Genomic DNA, 25,305 nt, shown 5'->3' on the forward strand with positions numbered 1-25,305 from the left:
TCAATATATACATCTTCCAACAGTTGTCTCGCTGCTTAGTCTCCACGTTTTTCAAGTACGCAAAGCATGGAGCGCATAAGCATGCTTCGAAATGAGCAGGAAGATGCGCATTGCCAAGAATGCTACTATGACCATGTCGTTCCTTGTGCCACCTCGGCTCTGCTGGGCTTGTGCGGGTCTTCTGTGCGCGTCTGATACTCTCGTGTAAAAGACGCCGCTACGCTGCCACTCCGTCGGGTCCCATCTCGCGATATGAATTTTGTTCCAGAAACAGGTCACTGTAAACCACTTTGCACCCTTAAAGCAATTTCAAGAAAGCAACACACCGTTTTGGCTAACTAGAATTTACAAAAATGAGGCTGTAAGGTTGTTTTCCTTCCCCAAATAACCTTTTCGTTTGCGTAAGATTTATGTTTTACCCAAAACACCCTTTGGAAGCTAAGGGTGTTATGGGTTATCGAAACACTTGTGTTCTATATGACAAAGTGAGAGCTGATAATTTGAACTCGCTAATTAAAAAGCTGATTCAGTAGAGCAAGTACTACACTGCACTAAAAAGTCACAGTCTCTCGCCGCAAAGCCGAAGCAATGAATGCGATAGGAAGAAATTGGAATGCACACGAAGAACGAGAAGCAGCTCAATACTTGCAGCGCGCCGCTGAAGCACAGAGAAGGACGCCCGAAAAGAACGCAAAAGGACAAGCGTGAACTAACTATCACAGTTGTTACGGCTTTGTGCTTGAACAACGCGCTGCAAGTGTCGACGATGGATAATCAGACGCTCTTTGATATTTCTTTTTCTTTTAAAATGCGGCGCCTGGAGTGACCCCTCTGCGTCTCCTGCCACACGGGGGCGTCTGACGCAAGGTGTGCCCGGTGTTCTGTGTTTTTTTTTTCCCTTCCACATCACGAGTGGGTACAGAAGGGGCTACTTTGTCGTGAGCGTCTGAAGGGCAAGTTTCAAATGTAAAAAAAAAAATCACAGCATATCCACGGAGTGAATGATGATGAGTGGGCGAAGCTGCGGAGGTTCATCGGTAAACCGTGAATCTTCCGTGAATTCTGCCCAGTACATCATCACCGACGTGAGATCGGGCGTGTTTATACTAAAGGTTCGATGAGAGTTACGACGACTTGCAGCTCACTTTAATTTTACATGTACGCTGTGAATTTTCATTGTTTAGAAAACCATTGCTTTAGGAAACTTCTGGCGTCTTTCGTTAAGCAGCTGGCGTCTTTTCGTTTTGCTTTAGAAACATCTGGCGTTCTTTCGTTTTGCTTTTAGAAAACATCTGGCGTCTTTCGTTGGTTTATTTCATCAATCAACGGGGTGTTGAACAAAGCTTTTATTGTTTAATCACGCACAGGAGAAATCTCACCAGGCACTACCTTGGAGGTAAACAATGGCTGCTAATGGGAATGAGAGACAGAAGAAGTCGGCTTTTAGCTAACACTTACACTTCTACTTCTACTAACGTTTCCTACTGGAACATGCCAATGGCTGCTAATGGGGAATGAGAAACAGAAGAATTCGGCTTTTGTTTAACGCGCACGCTGCGAATTTTTATTGTTCAACAACGCACAGGAAAAATCTCCCACCGGCACCACCTTGGAGGTCAAGATCTGGTTCTAGCGTTACGACTGGTTACGCACTACGACTACTACGACTACGAGGGACGAACGGGTGCCGCCTTAAGAAGCTTCGCCCCTAAAAGTGTAGGAGCGTTGCGTGATAGAAAACACGCTCAAGCTCATCCGAGATTTCCTTACCACCAGCGGTAAATGGCGTATATAAATAGCTATAAAAATATTTTCAGACCACTGATGTTTGTGAATTTTACAAGAAAATATCACAAATTCAAAAAATCGACATTTTGATCCACACTAAGACGCAATTTACACCATGTGGTGCTCTAATGGATAATCAGCTTTATACGTCAATTGAAATGAAATAAATAGTTCTTATATGGCCACTACAATCTTGTTTTAAGAAAGAAAATACTTTTTGAAATTCCTTATTGACCGCTGCTTTCCTATTTGGCCATACGGCAGCTTCCTCGTTGACGTTGCTCATTGCCGTCAATGGGAAGTTCAAAAATTATTTTCTTCCTTAAAACAAAAATTGTAACGTTAGACCTTGCCGTATAGGAGGTACTATTTATTTCCTTTCAACTGAGGTATAAAGCTGATTTTATTTGGAGTCCCATGTGGTGTAAATTGCGTATCAGTGTGGATCAAAATGATGATTTTTTTCGAATTTGCGATATGTTCTTGTAAAATTCAGAAACATCGTGGTCTCAAAATATTTTCACCGCAAAATACACCTTCTCTCAAGTAAGTATGCATTACTCAGATATTCATATATTTCGCAATATTAGAGGGGAAAAAATGGACACATTGAGCATTCTGGCAAATTTTCTAGGGGCGTAAGTGAGTGAAAAATTTCATTAATATTATTAGGCCGCGAACACCCTAGACAAACGCCTTTGCATAATATCTAAAATAAATCTGATATTGAAGCAAGAAACGATACTCTCAGAATGATTTTTCTCGCATCAGCACTCAGACGATATTCTATGAAATCAGGAAGGCTCCCACGTTATCAAACATCTTTTTCTCTCCGAAATATTCGAGCGATTCGCTGTTTTCAATGCAAGAACTCTGCACGATATTTTTCGAAAGCATTTGAGATGTCGCCAAAATGGCTGGGTCGTATGGCGTGGCATGACCCTTTGGCGTTTTACAACGCTGTTTTGTGCGCATGGTTGGACGCATATGTGCCTCCTCTATGCTGATATAATTGGATGTTCCCGGACTAATAGCACTCTGTTTTTCAGCGATAAGGGTGCTTAGACGATTGGAAAACTCCCACGATATAAGTGCTTTGACTTGCGAGAGGCCCTTTTTCCTAGGGGGAAAGGTTGTTAGCTATACACACGATAAAACCCCCCTAAAACCCTCCTAAGGGTGTAAACTGGTTTACTGTTTGTACAGATGATGTAATTCTAGCCAGGAAACAGTTATGGCTGTTTCCTTTTGCCTCATCTTGGTGGCGTGTAACGATGTCTTTTTGCACAGGCCAGTAAAAACAACAACAACAACAACAACAACAACAACAACAATACTAATAATAATAATAATAATAATAATAATAATAATAATAATAATAATAATAATAATAATAATAATAATAATAATAATAATAATAATACTGTAAAGGAAACTCAAGTACCTCACCTGTATCTGCTTTCGCTGCCTTGGCGTACGCCCGAAAGCGCTGGCCACCGTTGCTTTCAAGGTCGGTGTTGTACTTGTGGTCACCCTTTACGAACTCCTTACGGGCGAGCCTCTCCACTTCGGGGTAAGTATTCTCCTTCATCCAATCTGCCAGCTGGTGATCGTAGACTTTAGCGTTCTCTGTGAGCAGGAGCTTCGCTGCAAAAAGACCAGTTTACAGGTGGGTACACGAAAATCTTATTTTAACAGCTGAGCTGCTTAAGCTCGGAGTAAAGCGCTGGACCCCTGGTGCGAATTCGGATGCGATTCGCCGTACGGCTGTTCGTGTCAACATCCGCATCCGACAGACCCCCGACAGACCCCCGACAGACGCCCATCAAGTCCCATCAGCGTGCGGAGACGATTCGCACGCCGCACGGGCGTCAAACTTCCTGAATGTAGCCGCGCGGCTGCCGCGTCGGTCTGAAGGCCGCAGCCAATGGCAGCGCGGGAGACGTCTGACGTCACGCCTCTGTTGGCGCGTTTGTTGCTTGCTTGTTTGTCTCCGCGTTTGTTGCTCTACGCTCGGATGGCTCCGATCATGAAAAACGTTGGTTAAACTTTCTCTCTGGCATCAAATAACTCATGATTGAATGAAGTTACGTTTTGAAGTGTGCCATTTCTGCAAGGCGGCGCCCGTTTCCGTTACCCCTGCCGAGATATCAAGCCGTGATGAAAGGCCACTTCGCAGGTAAACAGCGGCACCGGCTGTCTCGGTGAACCGGCCGCTTCGCTCTCACCTTTGCTCTTCACGTCGAGGCCGTCGACAAAACCAATTGCGCATGTAAACGCGTCTCATAAGAGTAAAACATTTAATCGCGTTGATAAAAATAAGCGCTCGACGATGAGCTCGCGTTTGATCGCGAACGGCGCTAGCGACAGCGTCCGCCTTGCTAGGCCTACGCTCGGTGTCGTGATAGGTCTACTCTCGGAGTCGTGAGTGAATGCGGGCTGTTGAGATGTTTGTCGCTCGCGAAGGCATAGCTTTATTGCCAGTGTTCTTGCAGAACAAAGCGTCGCTGTGTAAGGTTGTTTGTTTTATACTCAATGAAGAGGATATATATACGATGTCTTCCGAGCGTGCAAGCCGAGGTGCCGTGTGTGGGCGGAGCCTGCGCGCTGATTTCTCGTTCGCCCCATGTGTCCTGAGTCGTCGTACGCCGCGTGCGGCGTCGCACGTCGGACCGGGTGCCGAATCGCACCATGTGTCTAGCGCTTAAGGCCGGCGTTGCAAAAATTACACCATCTCCCGCTAAAGGGGACCATGAGGCGATGCGAAGCCGGAGCACTTGCACGATCGCGTTCCGTTGGCGTTCGTTGGGTATGCTACCGACCTCGCGTCGTGGAACGCGAAGAGGAACACTACGCGCGTCGTGTCTTCCCTCTAGCCTGGCCGTTAATTCTCACAGGGCGAGCGGGGAACGCGGTCGACAGGCACGCGAGAGGGAGGCAGCGTAGGAGAGGAGAGAGAGGGGGAGGGGACGCGCATGCGCTGGCGCTCATCGCGGCGCTGCGCAGGAGAGAATTCCGGCATGTCGAGCCCGCATTTCAGAGGAGTCAACCGAAGCAAGCGCTGGACTGAACGCGCGCAGCGCTCTACTACTTGAAGGAGAGGAGACTAGAGGAGGAGCGTAGCGTATGCGCCGCGAGAGCAGAAGCGAGAACGCAGGAGAAGCGCAAGCAGGTGCTGGTAGAGAAGTGGAGAGAGTAACGCGCAGCTGTTGGAGAGAGGGAAGGATCAGAGTTGCGCATGCGTAGTGTGAGTGCGGACTACCACGTCGCGGGACGTACCCCGAGCAAAAGATGATCAAAAAAAACTTGGCGGGTAGGCGCCACAGGAGGCGGGTATGCGCCAAGCAGCTCCTAGCATAACATAACCATGCGTAGTATAATATTGCAAGGGGGCTGGAAAGGGAAGCGAGGCTGAGGAGTAGGAGGAGGGTAGAGGGTGAGGAATATAATAGTCATGTATAGTATAGTATATGGGCCACCGACAGTGGGTGTGTGTAAGCAGCTCCTGGCATAGCATAGCCATGCATAGCATATTACAGCAAGGGGGTGGGAAAGGAAAGTGTGGGTGAGGAGGAGTTATCCAAAAAGGAGGAGGAAGGAAAGGAGGGGGAGAGGGTAAAGCATGGCATCGCCTTGTATAGTATAGTTTAGCAAGTATATGACAATAGGAAGTGGGGATGAGGAGGAGTGATGTAAGGATGAGCAGGAGGGAAAGAAGGAGGAGAAGGAGGAGGTGATTGTGTACACCACAGCACAGCCATGTACTGTGTACCAGAGCGAGGGGTAGGAAAGAGAAGTCAGGAGGAGAAGTGATGTGAAGGTTAAGGGAAGGGAAATGGAGAGAGATGTCAATACTGAGAGTGAAAGCTAGAAATGAAGAATACAGAAGAAAAAGACGAAGACGTAGAAAGAGATAAAGAAAAAAGAAAGAACTCAACCTGCGTTCGCAAGGTTATGGTGCTTGCTTGCCAGCTCTGCTGTTACAGGCGTGGAACTGGTTTTAATTTTTTGCATGTATATATAGATAACATTTTTTTAGATGCGAAGCGTCTTATGGCGGAGTTAAAACCGGTGGTGTGCGGCGTGACCACCCTTACTGCGCATGCGCAAACACTCTCCACACACCTCCTCTCCACTCTCCCTCTCCCCCTCTCCATTCCCCCTCTGAAACGCGGGCTCGACATGCCGAAACACTGCTTCGCATCGCCACATGGTCCTCTTTTGCGGCAGATGGTGTGATTTTCTTGATAACGTTGGAGATGTTAGCTTGCTTAATTTCCCGACTTGCTACTCCAGGTGTCGGGTCACTGCTCTGATATATACAATGATCACATATACACCCCAAGAATATGTACAGCGTGCGAAATTTTTAACTAGCGTGTGTGAGCGGCGAACTTTCTGTGCGTCAGCGCCATACGATGGTGTCAAAGTTGTAAAGAGGGCGTTGATAAGCTCACGGTCAGAAAGCGCGCTCAGCTGGGCAAATTCTTTGCTGGACTCTTCCACTTTTTCTACGCCTGCAATCGCTTGCTTGAGCCTTTATTGGTGGCTCTTTTTTCTCTGGCATAATAGTAGCCGTAAAGTAGTGGACAAGCGCAAAAATTTAAAAACGGGCACATGACCGAACAGTTACGCACTTGGTTCCGGTACTTCAATACAAATTAGTCTTCCCTCAGCAGAAAATTTAACACTACACAAATATTCACAAAAGCTAAATGTTCATACACAACACAAAAGTTCGCCACGACGTTGTCACAGCAGATCATTAGGCACTTACAAATTGTCTTTCTAAAAGACTGGGCATTACAATAAGATTGTGGATGCGAAGCCTTGTTTACAGAGTGCGCCGTTGTGTATAGGAATGCCGAAAAAAAAAATACGTGAGAGATTGTGGAAGCCGCACTGATAGCGAGGGCCAGCAATAGCTGTGTCAGCTGCCCTTAGGTGGCGCTGACTGTAAATGAATTCGCCTTTTTGGACGCGGTAGGTTTCCATGTGCGGTGATTGGGCCTTCTTTTGTGTACTGATCTACATATATATGCCGTTTTTTCTGAGAATAAACACCCAGTTGAAAGTTAGCGCTTGTCCCGCTTTGTCTTTCTCGTCCCTGTCTTCTAGCGCTATGGTACATTTTGATGCATTTAATCAACTAGCCCAAAAAGCCACATTGACAAACGCACTATCGCCTTCCCAATCGCTGCCTGCCGTTCGCTTCTCGGAGGAGACCTAAACTGTGCCGCAAGGAAAGTCAAAATGCAAACGCCCTCCGCTCCTATCTTTATTTCCATCTACCTCGAATTTTCGCTCACTACTAACGCTGCTTTTTGTTCACAAACAAAGACGCCGCCGCCAACGCCGAAATTCCTGCGAAACTAGCTCTCTGACGCTATCGCGTTAAAGACTTTTTTTCCTTCAAGATCAGGCAGCAAGGTAACTTTCACGCACTTCGCATATATTGATCTGCGTATAACGGCATAAATTCCATTTAGTATTTTTGACTCATTGTACTTCGTGCTTTATGCTGCGCCATATTCTATAGTGAATATTCAGTTCAGTGAGCTTCCAGTTAAGTGAACTATTCTTTGAGTGGCCTAAAGGTCACTGAAGTGAGAGTTCACTTATTTCGAGAGGAAAGGAATTATAAATAAATTTACTGTTCATTATTTAAATGTGTAATCAACGTCTTTCAGTAAAATGGCAAGCAGTTACCTTGTCCTAAAACACTGTGTCCCATCAATCTTATCCTGGCAATCGTTTGAGCTGCCGTCATCGCGCCTGAGTTTCAGCTGGGAACTTCTTTAATGTGACAGCAAAACTGTCTGCGAAACTTGCGCCGGTGTCATCCGGGTTTTAATAAAACAGGTCGCGGGACCAGGGGAAAGGGAGGTCACGTCATCGACCGCGCTGAGAAGGTGATACTGAAGGAGGTACTTGAGTTGCGGCCGCGATGGAACGCTACTAGTGCGGCCATGCATGTCATGGACAACAGCAGCGTCTCAACACTGCTACCGTTCCTGTGCGGCCGGGATAGCAACAAATGTTTTGCGTGAGCGGGTGGTCGTAATGGGCCATGGCTGCAGTGGAATCCAACCGCGCCGTACCTGCGCGGCCGTGAATTAGGCTGTCGTCGCGTGGGATCCACACGGCTTAAGCTAAAGAAGAAAGAAACAAAGAAATCCTTAGTGACATCTTTGCCGAATCTTAGGAGGAAATTGTAATGCCTGACGAAGGGGGCGACAGCATCACTCTCTGGCCGTTTTCATGGCGTAGAGCTGGCTGGATTTTTTAAAGGCGAAAGCCTTAAATGACTTATAAAACGCGAAAATTGACTGTCGGCGTCGGCGTCCCGCGGCGTTGAGGACAAAACGAGTGATGTAAAAAATTAGCATCACTTGATGACTTCACCATATGACGTCATCACATGACATGTAGCTTGGCCAATGGTTCGCCGACCACGAAGGCAGCGCAAAACCAGGTGAAGCGCTAACGATCCTGGAGGCAATGCAAAACTACGTCTTGTGCAGAGAGCTTTCGGACGGTGGTGTGGCAGCATCAATAATTCGACTGAGCAGAAAAAGGTGGCCTTCGCTATAGAGTCGTCCTTGCTGAATGCATGAAGGACCCCGTGTGTTTTTTCTTTAGAAAAGAGGTTGACTTCTAATGTCTCTTCGAGACCTAGCAGTAAAAGACAATCAGGTCGAGGTAAGATGACAAGACAGAAAGTCGCATCGAATGCAAATCGCGCACAGCTTGAGCAAAGTTGCAGCAACGTCCTTACCGATCTTCTCCACTTGCTTCGTTTTGAACGTGACGCACATGAACATCTGGCCGTTGTCTTTGGCACTATCCGGCAATTTGTAGCTTCCACTCTTCAGCCCTTCCATGAATTTTGGCACAGTGTGCAGAAGCCACACGCCAGCGGTGTCGTCGAACAGGACGACGCCTGCGGTTCAGGAACGTTTCGTTTGCAAAACATCTCGACAACGTTACACCAAGGTGAAAAAAATGCATGTTTCCCCAAGTTACCCAAAGCCTTTGATGTTAGCTTATTTGTATTGCGCCACAGTATATCACGCCATTATGTCCACTACATCAAACAAGATGCAAGTCTTCAAGAAGGACATCAGATAGAAGACAGTGAGTACATAGGAAAGCAGGGACGCTAAGAAGAGGTAGCTCCGCTGCTCTGCGCTATACGGGTAGCCGGGGTGCGGCGACAAAAAAATTTGCGGTTGCATTAGAGACAAGCATAACAAAACTTGCTTCCTACAGATTAACAGCGTTATTTTAAGCTGAAAGCCTTAGATGCCTCATGAAATGCGACAAGTGACCATCGGCGTCAACTCTGGTGATGCGAAAAATCGTCATCGTGTGGTGACTTTACCCTATGACGTCACCCTTTACCCTATGAGCTAACAAAACTTTGGACTTCTTAAAACGTCATTTACGCAACGCTCCGAGTCATGTAAAACTACTTGCTTATACATCATTAGTCAGATCAAAGTTAGAATATGCATCTCCCATCTGGAACCCACCTGAAGTTGGTCTCACAAATTCTCTAGAAACTATTCAAAATCGTGCAGCTAGATTCATTCATGCTTCGTACTCATACGACATCAGTGTTACATCCCTCAAAGCAGAGTGCAACTTATCATCTTTGTCTTATCGCCGACGCATTGCAACCCTCTCATTATTTCACAAGTTTTTTCACTACCCCTTCATCGCCCTCCTTACATTATCCCCGCAGCTCACATATCGCACCGGCCATGCACTACAAGTTTTTCGCCCACGTGCCCGCACTAAAACGTTTTCTGCTTCTTTTTTTCTCAGAGCAGCTAAAGACTGGAAAAGCCTTTCCCACGATGTCGCCACAATCACCTGCCCATCAAGTTTCATGCATAGCATTTCTAATGTAAATTCGCATTGATCATTGTGACAACGCAACTGATTGTATATTTACCCACCCCTTATGTAATACCCTTTCGGGGGTCTTTAAGGAAATAAATATAAATGAATGAATGAATGAATGAATGAATGAATGAATGAATGAATGAATGACGTCACACTTCGCCAATATTTGTAACAGCACCATGAAGTCAGCTAAGGTGACGTCACATGAGGACGTCACCGCATGATGTCGTCGCTTGGTCAGAGGTGGGCCGATCCCGGAGGCACTGCAAACGACGTGAGGTGCAGAAAGCTTTCGGGAAGGGGGGGGGGGTTGGAAATCCCATGATTATCAGTGCACTGAGAAGAAAATAGAAAATATGGCTTTCTCCTTCGATTCGTCTTGCCGACAGTGTCATTCGCACAGATTATCAGCTTTATTCGGTTGGCTGGTCTATCAAACATAATCGATGAATGACTTCTCATACTCATGAAACTACCTGAACAGCGGTCAGAGAAGCAGCGACGTACGTGCAGTGAGTGAATTTACCATTTTATGGCAATAGCAACTGCACACTCTCGGTGGGCTTTTGCTGTGGCCGTCACGTTCAAGATATATATATATATATATATATATATATATATATATATATATATATATATATATATATATATATCTGTGTATGTGCGTGTGTGTGTACGAGGGCTGTTGAAAAAGTAAGGCCCGTTTGCTAATATTTAAATATTTACACATTAGAATGAAGATTTAATTGTGCAGTGTCATCTATTAATTCCTCGCGAAGGTACTGAAGTTACTGTTTTGACTCAGTAGTCATCTGCTTGTCGGGGAATGCAAACGACAATGTCTGCGAAAATTGTTGCTCGCGCCTGTTGTGAAGCGCGAGCTGTAATTCAATTTTTGCTTGCAAAAGGATCATCAGCTTATCAAATTTATGTGGAATTGTGCCTAGTTTATGGACATGAAGTGCTGAGTCAAGGAAAGGTAATAAAATTGTGTCGAGACTTCACAATTGGCCGCACAAATGTGCACGACTAAGAACGGGGTGGAAGAGGCCAGAATCCAGACCAATGAAACTGTACAAAAAATGGACCGGGCATTGCGATTAGATCGACGACTGACAGTTAGTGGTCTGTCGGATGAATTTCCTCTTGCCAGCTGCACTACAATTTGCACGATTGTAACTGGAAAGCCCAGGCATCAAGTGTGTGCAACGTGGGTACTAAATATGCTTACCGACCAACTCAAACAGCAAAGAATTCCCAGGCGGCGAACTTCTATGCAGAGTGACTAAAGAAACTAGTGCAATGGTAAGAAAAGTGCTTAGAATTTAACGCTGTTTATGTAGAAAAGTGATGTAGTCTTGTGGTAAACTAAATCAGGCAATAAAAACTTTAACGGATATTTACTTTTTGGGGGGACCTAACGACCCTTACTTTTTGAATAACCCTGTTCGCCCCGCCACGGTGGTCTAGAGGTTATGGTGCTCGACTGCTGACCTGAAGGTCGCGGGATCGAATCCCGGCAGCGGCGGCTGCATTTTCGATGAAGGCGATAATGTTTGAGGCCCATGTACTTAGATCTAGGTGCATGTTAAGGAACACCAGCAGGTCGAAATTTCCGGAGCCCTCCACTACGGCGTCCCTCATAATCATATCGGGTTTTGGGACGTAAAACCCCACACATTCCTAGTATTTTTCACTTCATAATACTTACTATTCACCGGACCCAAGCAACGGGACTTTATGTATATTATATTACGGAGTGTGCCGGCGACGGCAAAAACCCTCCGACAGTGTTTATATAATATTGATATTGCAATAAAATGGCAATTTCACTCACTGCACGTACAATCGGCTTCAAGTGAAACGTGAACATCGGCAAGCATTCGCAGTGGTGTAGTGCGTGCCGTCCAATCATCACCATGGACAGGCGCGCATATGCGCAGTGCGGCCAAAGCGGATGCGCGCCTGTCAATGGTGATGACTGGATGGCGCGCACTATACAAATGCGAATGCTTGCCGCTGTTCGCGTTTCACTTGACGCCGATAGTACGTCGCTGCTTCTCAGGTCATTGTCCAGGCAGTGAACGTGGCAAAGGCAAACTGGGCCGAGTTTTTGTTCACGCCACGCGGTATAACGAAAAACTTGAACCGCCGTTAAAATAAACACACGAATTTCACACCTTTGCTATGGCCCTTCCCCTTCCCCTTTCCTTTGTAGGCTTCTGGTGGCTGGTCGTTGTAGACAAAGTACAGAATGTCCTGCAATGCAAGAAGATAAATAAATGGAAGGCAAACACGCTTCTATGACGGATGTAGAAGGATTACTGGGGGAGAAAAAAATTCAGGGGCCCTTTCCTGAACGGAAAAATGGAGACAAGCGAAGCTGGGTGTGTGTGCGCCTGACCTACTCCTGTTCTTTCTTTCCCTCTTATTTCTTTCATTCTTTTCATCTATCTATCTATCTATCTATCTATCTATCTATCTATCTATCTATCTATCTATCTATCTATCTATCTATCTATCTATCTATCTATCTATCTATCTATCTATCTATCTATCTATCTATCTATCTATCTCTTCCATAGCACAATGCTCTTACCTAACTGTTTGCTTACTCCATGCCGGAAATTGCTCTTTCATGCACGCGCTTGGCAGCGCAACATCTCAGCTGCTACAGGCAACAACGACGCTTATGCGTTCATGTCTAGACGAAAATGAAATGCGGCAACGTGAAAGGACAAGTCACCTGGATAAAAGATCAGATTGCCGTATCAGAAAAGGCTGATCGCCGACAAGCTCATGATCGAGAGCGAATCAATTACTGGCAAACGGCGCATACAAGTACGCATGCGTCCGGCGCCCATTCGAGGACCCGCATTGCTTTGCACTAGCCGGCGCCGGGTTTTACACGTAGGACGCTGCCACCGAACTCGATGAGTTACGACGAGCTTCGCTTGAAAATGACATACGAAAGGCGAGTGATTTGTAGAAGGGAAGGATAGAGGAGGAGAGGTTGAGGAAAGGAAAAGGCGCAACTTCTGCAACCCTAATTTGGAGCACGGCTCAGCGCCAAGGGAAGGATAGATGCATACTATCCTCGTCATTTTAACTTGCCTCTCGCCCTTTTAGTCCTCTTGGTCCTTTCCGCTGCGCAAAGTATGACAGGCCAGTGACACTCCTCTGCGCTTCTACAAATAAAACGTTTCCCTCTCTCTCAAACCACTTCCTACGCGACTGCTGAAGGTGGTGCCGCATCTCTTTCCCGTATGATAATCACTTTTGTAGAGTGAAATGGTTAGGTCACCTTTCTCTGGTTTTTCTCGTACAGTGGCCGAAGCGTGTTGGCGACTGGGTTGTTCTCAGCTTTGAACAGGTCCTGATTCGACAGCGGCCAATAAGTCAGTCCGTTCTTGCTGATCCTGTCGTCCACGTATGCGAATTTTCCTCCAGTTGGATTGAATGATTGAAGCGTGTTGTGAGGAAGCTTGTATATGATGAACCTGCACGTAAGATTTCGTCAGCTCCGCTTCATGTGACGATATATTTCGCAGTGTTTATTTCGCATAAACATGGCTGCGGAAAGATACCCTGAAATTGCAATGATAGCGGCATACAAGAGACCAAGACGATAAGTATTCGAGATATAGATACAAGATACTAGCAGAATGAATGTATGCGATACCATGCTTGCCATTTGTAACTTAACATTAGCATCCACTTATTGAGTTGATTCGAATGTCCTGCAATTCAAAGGAGTTCCAAGGAGTCCTGTTCATGCTCCAGTTGTTCAATGATATCTGGTTCAATATTCAGGTTATTTACTTCATTCCGTTGTTACGGGATAGCTTTGAATAAAATTCAGGCCATTCAAAATGATCTAGGGCATATATTCTGCAGTAATTGAACTTAGCTTATTATTTAGTAGTTCTCTGTATACGAGAGCATGTGAGCGATTAGTGGATGCCATTTGATTTTTTTTCTACAGCATAGGTAGGAGGCTGAAATAAGGGTTGCCTGATGAACATGAAAACAAATCGTCAACTTCCCTTCCTTTCAATTCGTAGTAGCGTTAAGAAAACATTTAAAGTGGGGGCTGGGTCAACCAGAATGACTTGGGGTTCACATTGTGGAGTAGTTACACCATGTTTGTTGTATTTTGGTTAACTATACAGACGAGCGAAATTATAGACCGCACGAAATGGGATCACTCGCAGCACCTGCATGCGAGTGATTCCATTTCAGAAAAAAAATTTTTTTTTTCACTCCAGTGAACTGGTATCTCGAATGGCTCAGCCGAAACAAGAAAGGTTCAGTTTCATCACCTTTGCTTTGAAAGAACAATCAGGTTCGATGTCTTTTATGTCCGAAATACTTGTTCGTTTGGCAGTCCGTGGTGCGTGGTACATTGTCGAGTCAAACAGCGGCTGCGTTTCCACTAGTTTATGATCTTGGGGTTACGCAATGGCTTGTGCATGACGACGCAGTGTCTACGGTGTGCGGGAGTTAGCGCACGTTAGAGTTACAGCACAAAGAAGGCCCTTACAACTTAACGACCTTGGTTTGTCAAATGTAACCATGTCCATGCTTGTATGCATTCACTCCCTTTCTTTATGTTTCTGTTAGTATGTAAATTGTCGGCACAAGCGTAGCAGACAATTTTAGCAGGAATAATATAAATAAGGGGAAGTCCACTTTGCTGGTCACCATTTTTTTATTAGGCGAAAGCCTCAGATGTCGCATCAAACGCGAAAATTGACCGACAGTGTCGGCGTGTTCGACATATGGTGATACCTAACGATATTTCGCGAGACCGGCGTTGGTGTATACACGAATTATGCGTAAGGGCGTAAGTCATAAAAGGCGGTCGAAAGTCGTGTAGTACTCACGTAAATGTGTGTGTGTACTCGGCATACCAAGAGCCACATGACCACAATGTAAATTGATGCCATCAGTGGCGTCGTCGTGATATGACACCATCGTGACGTCACAAATCGCCAGTATTTGTGATGTCATTATGACGTCATGATGCCGTAATAGCCGGATGTAGTCGGGAGGAGTATCAATACATCGTTTGAGAAGAAGAAGAAGAATATGACTTTCGCCTTCGAGTCGTGCCGCATAGTAATAGTGGTTAGGGTTTCACGTCCCGAAACAACGAAAACATTAGAAAGGACGCTGCATCGGAGGGCTCCGGAAATTTCGACTACCTGGGGTTCTTTAACGTGCACTTAAATATAAGTACATGGACCACCAGCGTTTGGCCTCCTCGAAATGCGGCCGCCGCTTCCGGTGTTCGATCCCGCGTCCTTCGGGTCAGCAGTTGGGCACCATCCTGGTGGGTTTCGAGTGGTCTTAGGCGATTGCATAAGAAGCTCTGTGAGTTTTCTTCGCTTTTGTGCACCACCCTAAGTGGTTTGTAAACCACTTGCTTTTGCTAGTTGTGTCGAGTTGTGGCTAACAAAGCTCAAGATGCATTGACCCTTTCATGAATTGAACCTCCTGCATAATGAATGTGTCTTCATTTACTTTTATTTTGCAGTGTACTGTCGAATATAGTCCCATTGCTGAAGGCACTACCATGTTCGACGAATAGTTCGACGTGCCGCTTCCCGCGAGCCAAGTAAAAATATAAATTTTCTTCTCTCAAAATGAACATAACCGGGAATGAATTTGCGCTGTATTTCGTGCCTGAGATTTGACTCTAATTACGCAAATACAAATCATGAGGGACTTCAAGATAAATATGTTGTCATATTGTGATATTGTATATATTGTCATATTGTTCACATTCCCAAAAAAGGTACATTGGCGAAACGGGACAGCCTGTTAATGTTAGATTTAACGGCCATCGAACGTACACGGCGAAGAAATGACCGAGAGCAGTGGCACAGCATTTTAATGTAGCAGGTCACAACTTCGATGATCTCAAACTTAACATACTTCAGTTAAACTTCCGGTCGTCAAGAGACAGAAAATATAGAGTCATACCTCATTCGCAAGTTCAATACACTCCAGACAACAGGTGTTAACGTTTCTAAGGGAGCTCCTGAGTCCGTCCGATATGGTACATACACAACGAAAACCAGTGAGAGTTAAGCCCTTCTTCTAGATTCACCCTGTACGTCAGGGCGGGCTCTCCCCCACCCCACCTTTCACAGTTCATCTCTCCTTGGTTTGGATTGGAGGAGAGGGTACGAAGCATTTACACACAAGCGCTAAAGAAATCAGTTCCAGCCTTGAAAAAGGCAAGCCCACTTCTCGAAACGTCGGCTCCAGCACCTACCCCCTGTTTACATATATTTTTTTTTTGATTTCAGGATAAATAGATGTTTAATTGGAATGTATTAGAAGTACTCATTATAACAAACATAAATCAACGTATATGATATTACTTTTGCTAAAATATATTACTGAGTGCATTACATTAATGTTATGTCAATTTGACGCTTTTGCAGACAGTTCAAACGTGGGTTCTGAAAAGGTTAATCGTCTAAGGGAGGGAGGCGGGGGCACCGTGTGCCGCCTGTGCTCACGCCAGTGCACATGGGTAGGGCAAGGACTGTTAAGCCGAGAGAAGACTCCAATTGACACAGCTATTTTGCGGCATGTGGAAATCATGTGTACCGCGGCTTTGTCGATCTAGCGTCATTTACTCAATTCTTCGCTTCTTCACTCGGTATGTTTACACTACGTAGGAGCAACAAAACCACGAACTGCGCGCGTACACACAATGTAGTCACACACTCACCAGTCAATGTCATTTCCATTTTCATCCTTGCAACTCGGGGATGATTGGGCCGTAGCGCATCTCCACGAAACGAGCGCTTGCGCGATCAGCGCTGCAAGGAGCGAGTACTTCATCGTACTCTCTCACCGTCCTACACCTTACCAAATTTTGAGCTGACACGAAGAGATCTCTACGAGAAGAGCTTGCATTTGGCTTTCAATGAATGAATAAATGTTAGTCAATGTTAAGTACGCTGTTAAGCTCTCGTGTAGGAATCTCTCGAGTACACTTTTTCGACTCTGCGTGAGTCAACGAAAAGACAGTTAGCTCTGTGAAGTACGATCGACTATACTGGACACAAGAGTACCTCTTGTTTAAAGCACACTGTATGGAGCCCATTCATTTACAGGAGCGTTGGAGTGGCTGAAAACTGAGATAACGGGAAGACCTATCGCGTAGCTGTCATTGTAAGCAGGGGGCGGCGACGTGCAATAGAGTGACATGTGAAACAAAAAAAGGTAGGTACGGGACGAGGCGCTGACTTCCGATAACATTGAGCTCTCTAATAAAGAAGGCAGTACTGACAGCGATGGCGTGACTGGTACGTTGGTAAGAAATTTTTTCGTGTCGTTGGTGTTCCCTGTTAAAACTTGTTGGGCTGGTCGGTGCATGCTTCAAGAAATTGTAAGGCGCAAACCACCAAGGAAAACAGGCAAATAGAAGGAGCGTCTTAAATAAGAAATGCTTATTAGTATCGTACCATGCGCCAGAGGATGTCTAATTGAATTAGCATCGAAGCACACAACATTGAACACATACACAAACATGCGCACTATGCTCGCTAAGTATCACAACACACATAATGACCACCGCCACTCGCGTTGAACATTGGTGGTTTTCCTTGGTGGTTTGTGTCTTACAGTTTATTCAAGTGTTCAATTGGAACCACTTGTTCGTCGCATCACGCTGCTACAGTGGAATACGCAGGGTTTTTACCAACTCACGCTCGTATTATATTGACTCTAATTTGCAACTTCTTTTGCCATCCGGGCTCTCACGCCACGATGCAAATTTGCTGTGTCGCATGTGGTTGAGTGTGGCATTTACGAATGCGTATTCCTATCTCACTGGAATGGCCAGCAGCGCGGCATGCAACTTATGCGCCTGTATAGAGACACTTCAGCACACTCTATGCCACTACCCGTCCTACCAGACTCAAAGACGTGGTCTGGAAGCCAAGCTTCATAGACTGGATCCAAGACCACTATCAGAAAAGAAGGTCCTGTGACCTTGGCCCACGGTTTCGTACATGCACAAGGCCACGCCACGAAAGCTCTGTTGTTCTACTTGAAGCTGACCGGACTACACGAGCGCCTGTGAACTAACAGCGCGAGTTCGTGTTGTGTGTGTTTCAACTAACTGTTCATGTTGCTCTTTCTTCTCTATCCTATCTTATTCTCCCTTTCCCCACCCCACATGTAGGGTAGCCAACCGAGCCAAAGCTTGGTTGACCTCCCTGCCTTTCGTCTTCGTTTCTCTCTCTCTCTCTCGCTCTCTTGAAGTGTTCCGTGTTGTTGCTCTTCAGCACGAAATGTGGGCGGATCCCTGAGATAAAGAGAAAAATACTGTCACTACCCCAGGTGTATATAAAGGTTGCAACTCTGGTGCAATACTGGTGCAACATATGACCCGTTATATTGAATCCAGTATCCAATCTACGTTCCTATCTGCTACAAATATAAACATTTATCAGAGCCGTGCAACCTCTAGCACGTGGCATGGGCGTGCGCGCACAGTACCGCCCTACGTCTCATCTGCCGACGCCCGCAGTGGTTGGAAACGCCGATAGGACAAGTTAAAAAAACATCGTAATAACATAGTGTCAGTACCCCCTGAAGAGGTACTGACACTAATTTTCGATGCTGAGTTTAGCACGTCATACAAATATCATGTATACAGCGACCACTCTGAAAAAGTGCGAAGTCAGTAAAGGCTGATATAATACTTTATTTTAATATTAAGATCCATTTTCGCACGGCGCACTTACTGACATCGACACTGGCGTGACGTCAGGCTACAGTGCCAATTATAGTGGCTTGACGCACCAGTACGGCTAGTTGTGATGGCATTAGGTACCAAAACATACAATATGGCCGCCATTGCGTCACCGAAAACGTTCCGAATGACCACTTGTGTGTCACCAACGAAGCCACGCAGCGAAGCGGCCGTGGGAGCATCACGATATTCTGTGCGAGCACGTGACAAGCTCATACCTTGTCTATACGCCAGGGTGCAGTAGGAAGCAAGACTAGCTTTTATAAACATGTCTCAATTAATTTTTCAGGGTGCACTCACGTTTAGCAATATATTTCATAGGCTCTTGAGGACTTGGTCTTTGATTTGATGAAAAAAAAATGACAACTGAACATTTTCGTTTCACTGCCCCTATAAAGGAGGACTGACAGAAAAACTTTACACCTTGTTTTCTGTTTTTTATTCTGTTGCAATAAATTGCTAACAAACTTTACCACGGCGGCAAACTTCGTTTGCTTGAGTGCGCGCCCGTTAATTATTTGGAGGCGGTTTTATCGCGTCCAGTTGCAGTTTCGGTTTCAAAGAGCGCATAGTGAGGCGGCAACCAGAATGGTTTTCACCAAACATAGGCGGTTATGTGAGCACACAGATCCGCTTTCACGTGAGGACCGTGTTGACAAGCCTTTTCAACGAAGGCTCCCCGGGTGCCGCTGTAATCCCCTCCGGGGTTTTGTAAATATGGGCAATTCCCCAAAATTTCACTGCCGAGGAAAGGATGCCCGCCTTTGTGCTCCCGTGGAACTTTATTAGGAGGTGCTCCCTCTTTTCGTTGAAAAACTGTGCTAGGAAAGAGCGCTCGCGAGGATCAGGGCAGCCAACACTAACTCGTGATGCAGGGGCCTGTTTGTTGGTTACAATAAAACCAAGTTGGTGTCGATGTTGTGAGGTTGGCCGTTCCGCGTGCAGTTGCGCGACACGCTCTTTAAAATTGATTTTCTGTATGATATAATCTATATTAGCCGTTGATATTTTGTAGATGAGGCGTGTGTGTGCACATAAATCTATTCCACAAATTATCTTGCCTTCAAAATTTTGTGCCAGCACTCCTTTAACATCCCCAAAACTACATCAGAAGAAGAAGGTAATGTTTCATGAAGAGAAAGGAGAGGTCGTTCTGGAAAGCGAGTTTAGAGCAATACTCTGCTCCTCTCTAAAACAGCGCTTTCACACAACAAATAAGTTTTCACTAATGGGGTAGCGCTCCTATTCAAGACTATGGAGAAGACGATGATGATACTTCAATTTTTAGGAGCGGAGCTTTTTAAGCTGGTCGTTGCGCCGGGTCTAGAGAACAGGAATTATCATCATCATGAACCGATACGCACTCGCTTCGTCCTCTTCAACTTCTGCTTCGTCACGTGACGTGTTTCAACCAAAACCACGGGACACGTGCGTAGTGTGGGGAACCGACCGCAACAGGAGAAGGATAGCGAAGTCTAGGCATACCTAGTACTACTAGCGAAAACTTGTCATCTCTAGCAACAACTTGGCATTACTAGCAAAACTTCGCTAGGTAGAACACTAGCTCCGCTGTTGGTTCCGGTCTTGCGCCACTAGTGGAAGCTGCGAACTCCTTTTTTTTAGGGAGAAAGGAAACTCATCCGCATGTGTCGGGGTCTTTACCTGCTCACGCTTGCGTGACAATACAGCCTCATACCCCCCTCCCCCTCGCCGCCTTCCCCCGCAGTGGGCAATGTTTCAAAAACTTCGAGAGGGAGAGATAGAAATGTCATAAAGAAATGTTGGAGTTGGCAGTCCGGCTATTCGCCTGATATGCTCCTCCAGGGGCTGGGTGATGATTATGATATATACACCAATAAACACATAACAGCACATACAGCCACTCACACACATAGACTACACAAAAAAAGAGTGTTCCACACTCGCCGCCATGGCTGCGATTGGCGCTGACTAACACTCCTAGGTTTAAATCAACATATATACCCCAGAAAGTGGACGGGAGGATGACCGCCGCCGTAGCTCAGTGGTAGAGCATCGGACGCGTTATTCGAAGGTCGCAGGTTCGGTCCCTGCCGGCGGCAAGTCATCTTTTCGTCCACTTTACTTTCTTCACATTTATATTCTAAATACTACAGATAACACCCCCTGTACTTTCTTTGGCGTTATTGTCTGTTAGTTCTCATTAATACTGTTTACAAAGTTTCGTTAGGGCTCGTGGCCCGCAAGAACGTCAACAGTACTTTCGTGGCGCGTAACGCATAGGTGGTGCTTTGCCATGAGCCCAGAATATGCCGCAATTCGAAGCTTGAGGCGCGTTGAAGGCGTAACGCTGCCTTCAGATACTTTCTCTGTGATACATAACACCTGCGGTCACGCAGGACAACTTGCGTGTCTTCTGGGGCGTATACATTGAATGCATAGCGCAGAGTCAGACGTTTAAGTTATCGCTGATAATGGAGCCACTTTCATGGAGTGAGCTTTTGAAGGAATAGGCGGAACAACCATATCTATAGGATTGCGTCTCCACAGCGCCATAGCGTGCAGCAGATAGCAGAATGGCCGAAGTTGTCATAAGCTATTTCGAGTAATTAATCACGCATTGTCATATATTTCTACGAATGGGGAATGCTCTTTCGACGCTATTGTTAATCGTGGTAAGCACCTTTATACAGCTTCTATGAAATGTACTTCGTACTGCGCTTACCACGACAGAGCAGGGCTTAACGTCTAAGGGGGGGGGGGGGGGGCAAGGGCCCCCCATTCCAATTTTTTAAGGAGGTGCTCGGCCCCCTCATGGCAGGTCAACTATAGCTCGGCGGCAACCATTTGACAAGCGCTGGAGTAAATTATTTTTGCCAGTAGTGCTTTGTGTGTGCTGATTTTAACTCCCCAGTTTTCCGGATAATGACTGAAACGCAATTATGACGCATGTATTCTGCCTGCTTTTTAAGGCAACTAGATATGAAAATAAAATATAGCTTTGTTGTGCCTCAGCATCTCAGTGCAGTGAGTCAATTAATGAATGTTCTGAATTGCAGTTAGAGTTATTTGTTTTGAAGACAAGTATCTTAACCCGTTATATCCCGAGGTTCTTTTTTAAATACCGTATGCAAAATGCAAATTTCTTCTTGCTTGATTAGGTCGGCACATTGAATAAATGCCGGAAATACATTTAGAATACTTTATTTATCTGTATAACATACATAGGCATGTGTTCAATTCTGGAGACTGTTTGCTTTACTCTACTGTGATCGTCCCAAACGCAAAGCTGTGAATATATATATATATATATATATATATATATATATATATATATATATATATATATATATATATATATATATGTATATATATATATATACATATGTATATATATATATATATATATATATATATATATATATATATATATATATATATATATATATATATGTCGCCGCCCTATGCGGGGCCCCTTGCAATGAAGGGAGAGAAAGCCCTGCAGGAGATACTACTGGCTTCCAGATGAAAATCTTCGCGTCCTTGCACACGTCTTAGTGTTTCAAGGAACACGTACGTGAAGCTAAGGATTCAGAACGCACCGCGCGCTTAGCTTGCAATGATTACAATGACAATAAGAAAATCTGTAAGCTGAGATATTTTGCTACATAAGAGCGCCTCGATGTTTCAGTTACAATGAATTCTTGATGTCAATTTAAAGCTCAGACACTTTTAATGACTAATTTTCGTAAATACAATCCCAAACCTTAAAACTTTTCATTATATTTGCGTGAGAATCCATCCAGTTTACCCAGGAGTTGAATAACTATAGGCGGGTTTTCAGATTCAGGTTCAAATTTCACCTCTGCATTTGAAACTTGCCAGAACTGCTCAAGGATTTCTTTTAACGAGTTGACAACGCTGTGAACTAAACGCAATATGTTTTTCTTGGACGCGTTGGTACTTGCTGAATGACAGTGATTTGTAGCGCAATTCAGTGTAAAAAAAAGTCTAAGAGACAGCAATCAGTGCAATGACGGCGCTAACTAACTGTATTATCCGGTATGAAGCTTGTTAACAATAGCAGGGCGTTCCAGCTATCACGCAGCACGATAAAAAATGTAGGAAACGCCGTTACGCAACGCGCACCTAGTGCATAGGCGTGGCAACAATATGCACTAGGTGTGCTTCGCGTAACGACGTCTCTCTTTTTTTAATCGTGCTGCGTTGATATTGCGAGACCCTGTAAATCTGACGCAGTTACTCCCGACACCAGGGGACAGCACAGAGCAAATGACAAGTCATCTAAAGAACGCGACAAGCATTGCACTAGTACTCTTCCTCAGTGTTTTTCCTTGGCGTGGCTGTATATCTATAATCGATGACGTGATATTCGGTCAATACTGAGCCACCTTTTTTGTCATCCCACCTTTTGGTGTCAATAGGATCGAAGGAGCGCTTAGGCACGAGGAACCTGCCTTGTCAATTTCGCGAGCTTCAATTATCTCACGCACTGTCTTATCCCGGCATCTGGCTATAACGAAAGTCGGCTCAAAGGTAGGGTTACAACCGCAATCCCGGCAGTGTACGTCGAAATCCCTGACAGCAGTCTCGTCACGTTATAATGGTGCTCCTTCCGCCTCTCATTCAGGCACCTCGCCGTCTGGTAGATATATCTTCTCCCACAAGTCAGCGGAACGAAGTATATCGCTTCATTCACGCATTCAACAAATTAGTGAACGGTGTTTCGTCGGGAATTTAGGTGCAGGTTCCGCAGCGTTTACTGCCTTGCACATCGCAGACAGTTTTTGGGACACGTAAGAAAACCACTTGAACAACTGCGCGATTACCCACCTTTTTTCAGGTTGTGGGAAATCATTTGTCAACGCAGTATGAGGGACACATTCCTCTTCTCTTTCACTGGCTATTCAGGCCTCGGAATTCGTAGCTTTTTTAACTTCACCAGAAGGCTTTCAGCCACTGCTGACAAAAGAGGCGTAGGAAATCCAGCACTTGTGAGGCGTTGTACTTGGACACCGAGACTGCTTTCTAATCTATCGACCTACGACTTTCTTATAGTGATGCAGAACTATCGGTAAATTGAGTATCGATAGCATCGATTGTTTTTTTGAAACTATCGATAGTGCAAACAAACTATCGATAGTACTACTATCGACAAACTATCGATAGTCCAATCGGTAGTACCATCAGTATTATTACCAGCGATATTCCTGCCACGCGTGTTTATTGCTTTGTTTTGATGTATTCGGGTTTCACCCACAAAGACTGCTAGTAGCGTTTGACGCAGACCGCGCCGCAATGTTTGAGAAGCTTCACGATTGTTTGAGATGAGTTTCTTAAGATTACGCGCTGGACGCCAATATTCAAGTTTATTCGAGAGCTTACGCGAGCACCAGCAATAACGCTGGAAGGTTCGATGTCTGATGTATAAAAAAACAAAGCGTCCCACCGTTTATCAGATTACTGGACGGCCGATGACTGTTCTGGCCGCTATCAGTGCGCAGCGTGCATCGCTTGTATTTCGAGTTTTGATTTTCTGAACACAAACCGTACAAACATGTATGTAGACATTCTATAGACTGTTTAAAAATGGGTTTAGACAGTCTCTGAACTGTGTAAATACATTTTTGTAAGGGCGTTTGCCCTAATAAAGAACTTCGTATTTACCAGTCTTGCTGCAGCATTCTTCACCGTCACAACCACGTGACAGACTATCCATAGTGGGGCGAATATTGATGCTGTTGCTGGCTGTCCATATTGCCAAAATATTTGCGATAGCCTGTTATCAGGTTCGCTTAATTTATGAGCAATTTTTGGCGAGAGAAACTGTTTCCGCAGTGAAAATGGCGGCATATGTCTATTTCATATGTCTAGTAAGACTGGAGCTCGGTGGCTGCGCCACAACGCTGACTTCTAACACGCTGGTTTTCGCCGTGCAGATGATCACCGCCGCTGTTTGCCACCTGTTGCTGCCTTTTCTGCACACGGTATGCACCGTAGCACCAATGGAGCATGCGCCATCGTTCTACCACTACCCAAATCAGATTGCCGTTCCGCTTGTCTTAACATTGCCGGAGGAACGCACATCGACACCCGACTACTGGATGCTCCAGCCATCGTGGGATTCCGCATCGAAAGGGACACTGTCAAGTCCGCCAACTATAAAGGAGCAGCGACCATAGCGACCGCTTTGTGGGCTCGGTGGCTGCGCCACAACGCTGGCTTCTAACACGCTGGTTTTATCCGTGCAGGTTAGTGCTAAATACAACCTTTTTAATAAGAAGTATAGCGATTATTGTTTGGTGCAGCTCCCTAGCCTCCAGTTCTGCCTTGCTCTGTTTGGTGTATGTGTGCATGCCATGCAGTCTTTGCTGTTGCTGTCAGGGGATGTGGAAACCAATCCAGGACCTAGTATGAACGATGTTCTCGCTGAGCTGCAGAAGCTGACAGCCGGGCAAAGCAAACTAATCACTGAGATGCAAAGCCTAAAGAATCAAGTTATGAGTACCGACAAAACACTGACGGACATAAGTAAGCGAATGACGGAACTTGAGCAGCACTACCAGGCACTCATGCCCATACGAAACGAATTAGAAGCAGTGCATGCCGCTACTGGCGAAACTCGTCGCCTAGTGCCTAACCTCGAGAGCCGCATAGACGACGCTGACAACCGGCCTCGTAGAAATAACTTAATATTGTATCGCATTCCTGATTCCAACCCTTCTGAAACTTTTACGCAGTCCGAAAAATTATTCACTTATAACATTTGTGAGCACATGCACATAAGCCTTGATGATAAGGAGAAATTGAGCGTGCCCACCGGC

General features: G+C 45.4%; 2 protein-coding genes across 2 annotated transcripts in view; both read right to left on the reverse strand.

Annotated features, from left to right (window-relative positions):
* Positions 1-25,305, reverse strand: part of LOC119400253 (uncharacterized) — a 344,569-nt gene that overhangs the window by 180,452 nt on the left and 138,812 nt on the right. The window lies entirely within an intron of this gene.
* Positions 218-16,560, reverse strand: LOC119399151 (deoxyribonuclease-2-alpha-like). Its single transcript, XM_049417556.1, has 6 exons — positions 16,448-16,560; positions 13,004-13,199; positions 11,880-11,958; positions 8,567-8,731; positions 3,238-3,435; positions 218-297 (listed from the first exon to the last, which is right to left on the reverse strand). The coding sequence occupies exons 1-6, from the start codon at positions 16,558-16,560 to the stop codon at positions 218-220; spliced, it is 831 nt and encodes a 276-aa protein (XP_049273513.1).

The sequence above is a fragment of the Rhipicephalus sanguineus genome, chromosome 7, assembly GCF_013339695.2.
Source record: "Rhipicephalus sanguineus isolate Rsan-2018 chromosome 7, BIME_Rsan_1.4, whole genome shotgun sequence".
NCBI lineage: Eukaryota > Metazoa > Arthropoda > Arachnida > Ixodida > Ixodidae > Rhipicephalus > Rhipicephalus sanguineus.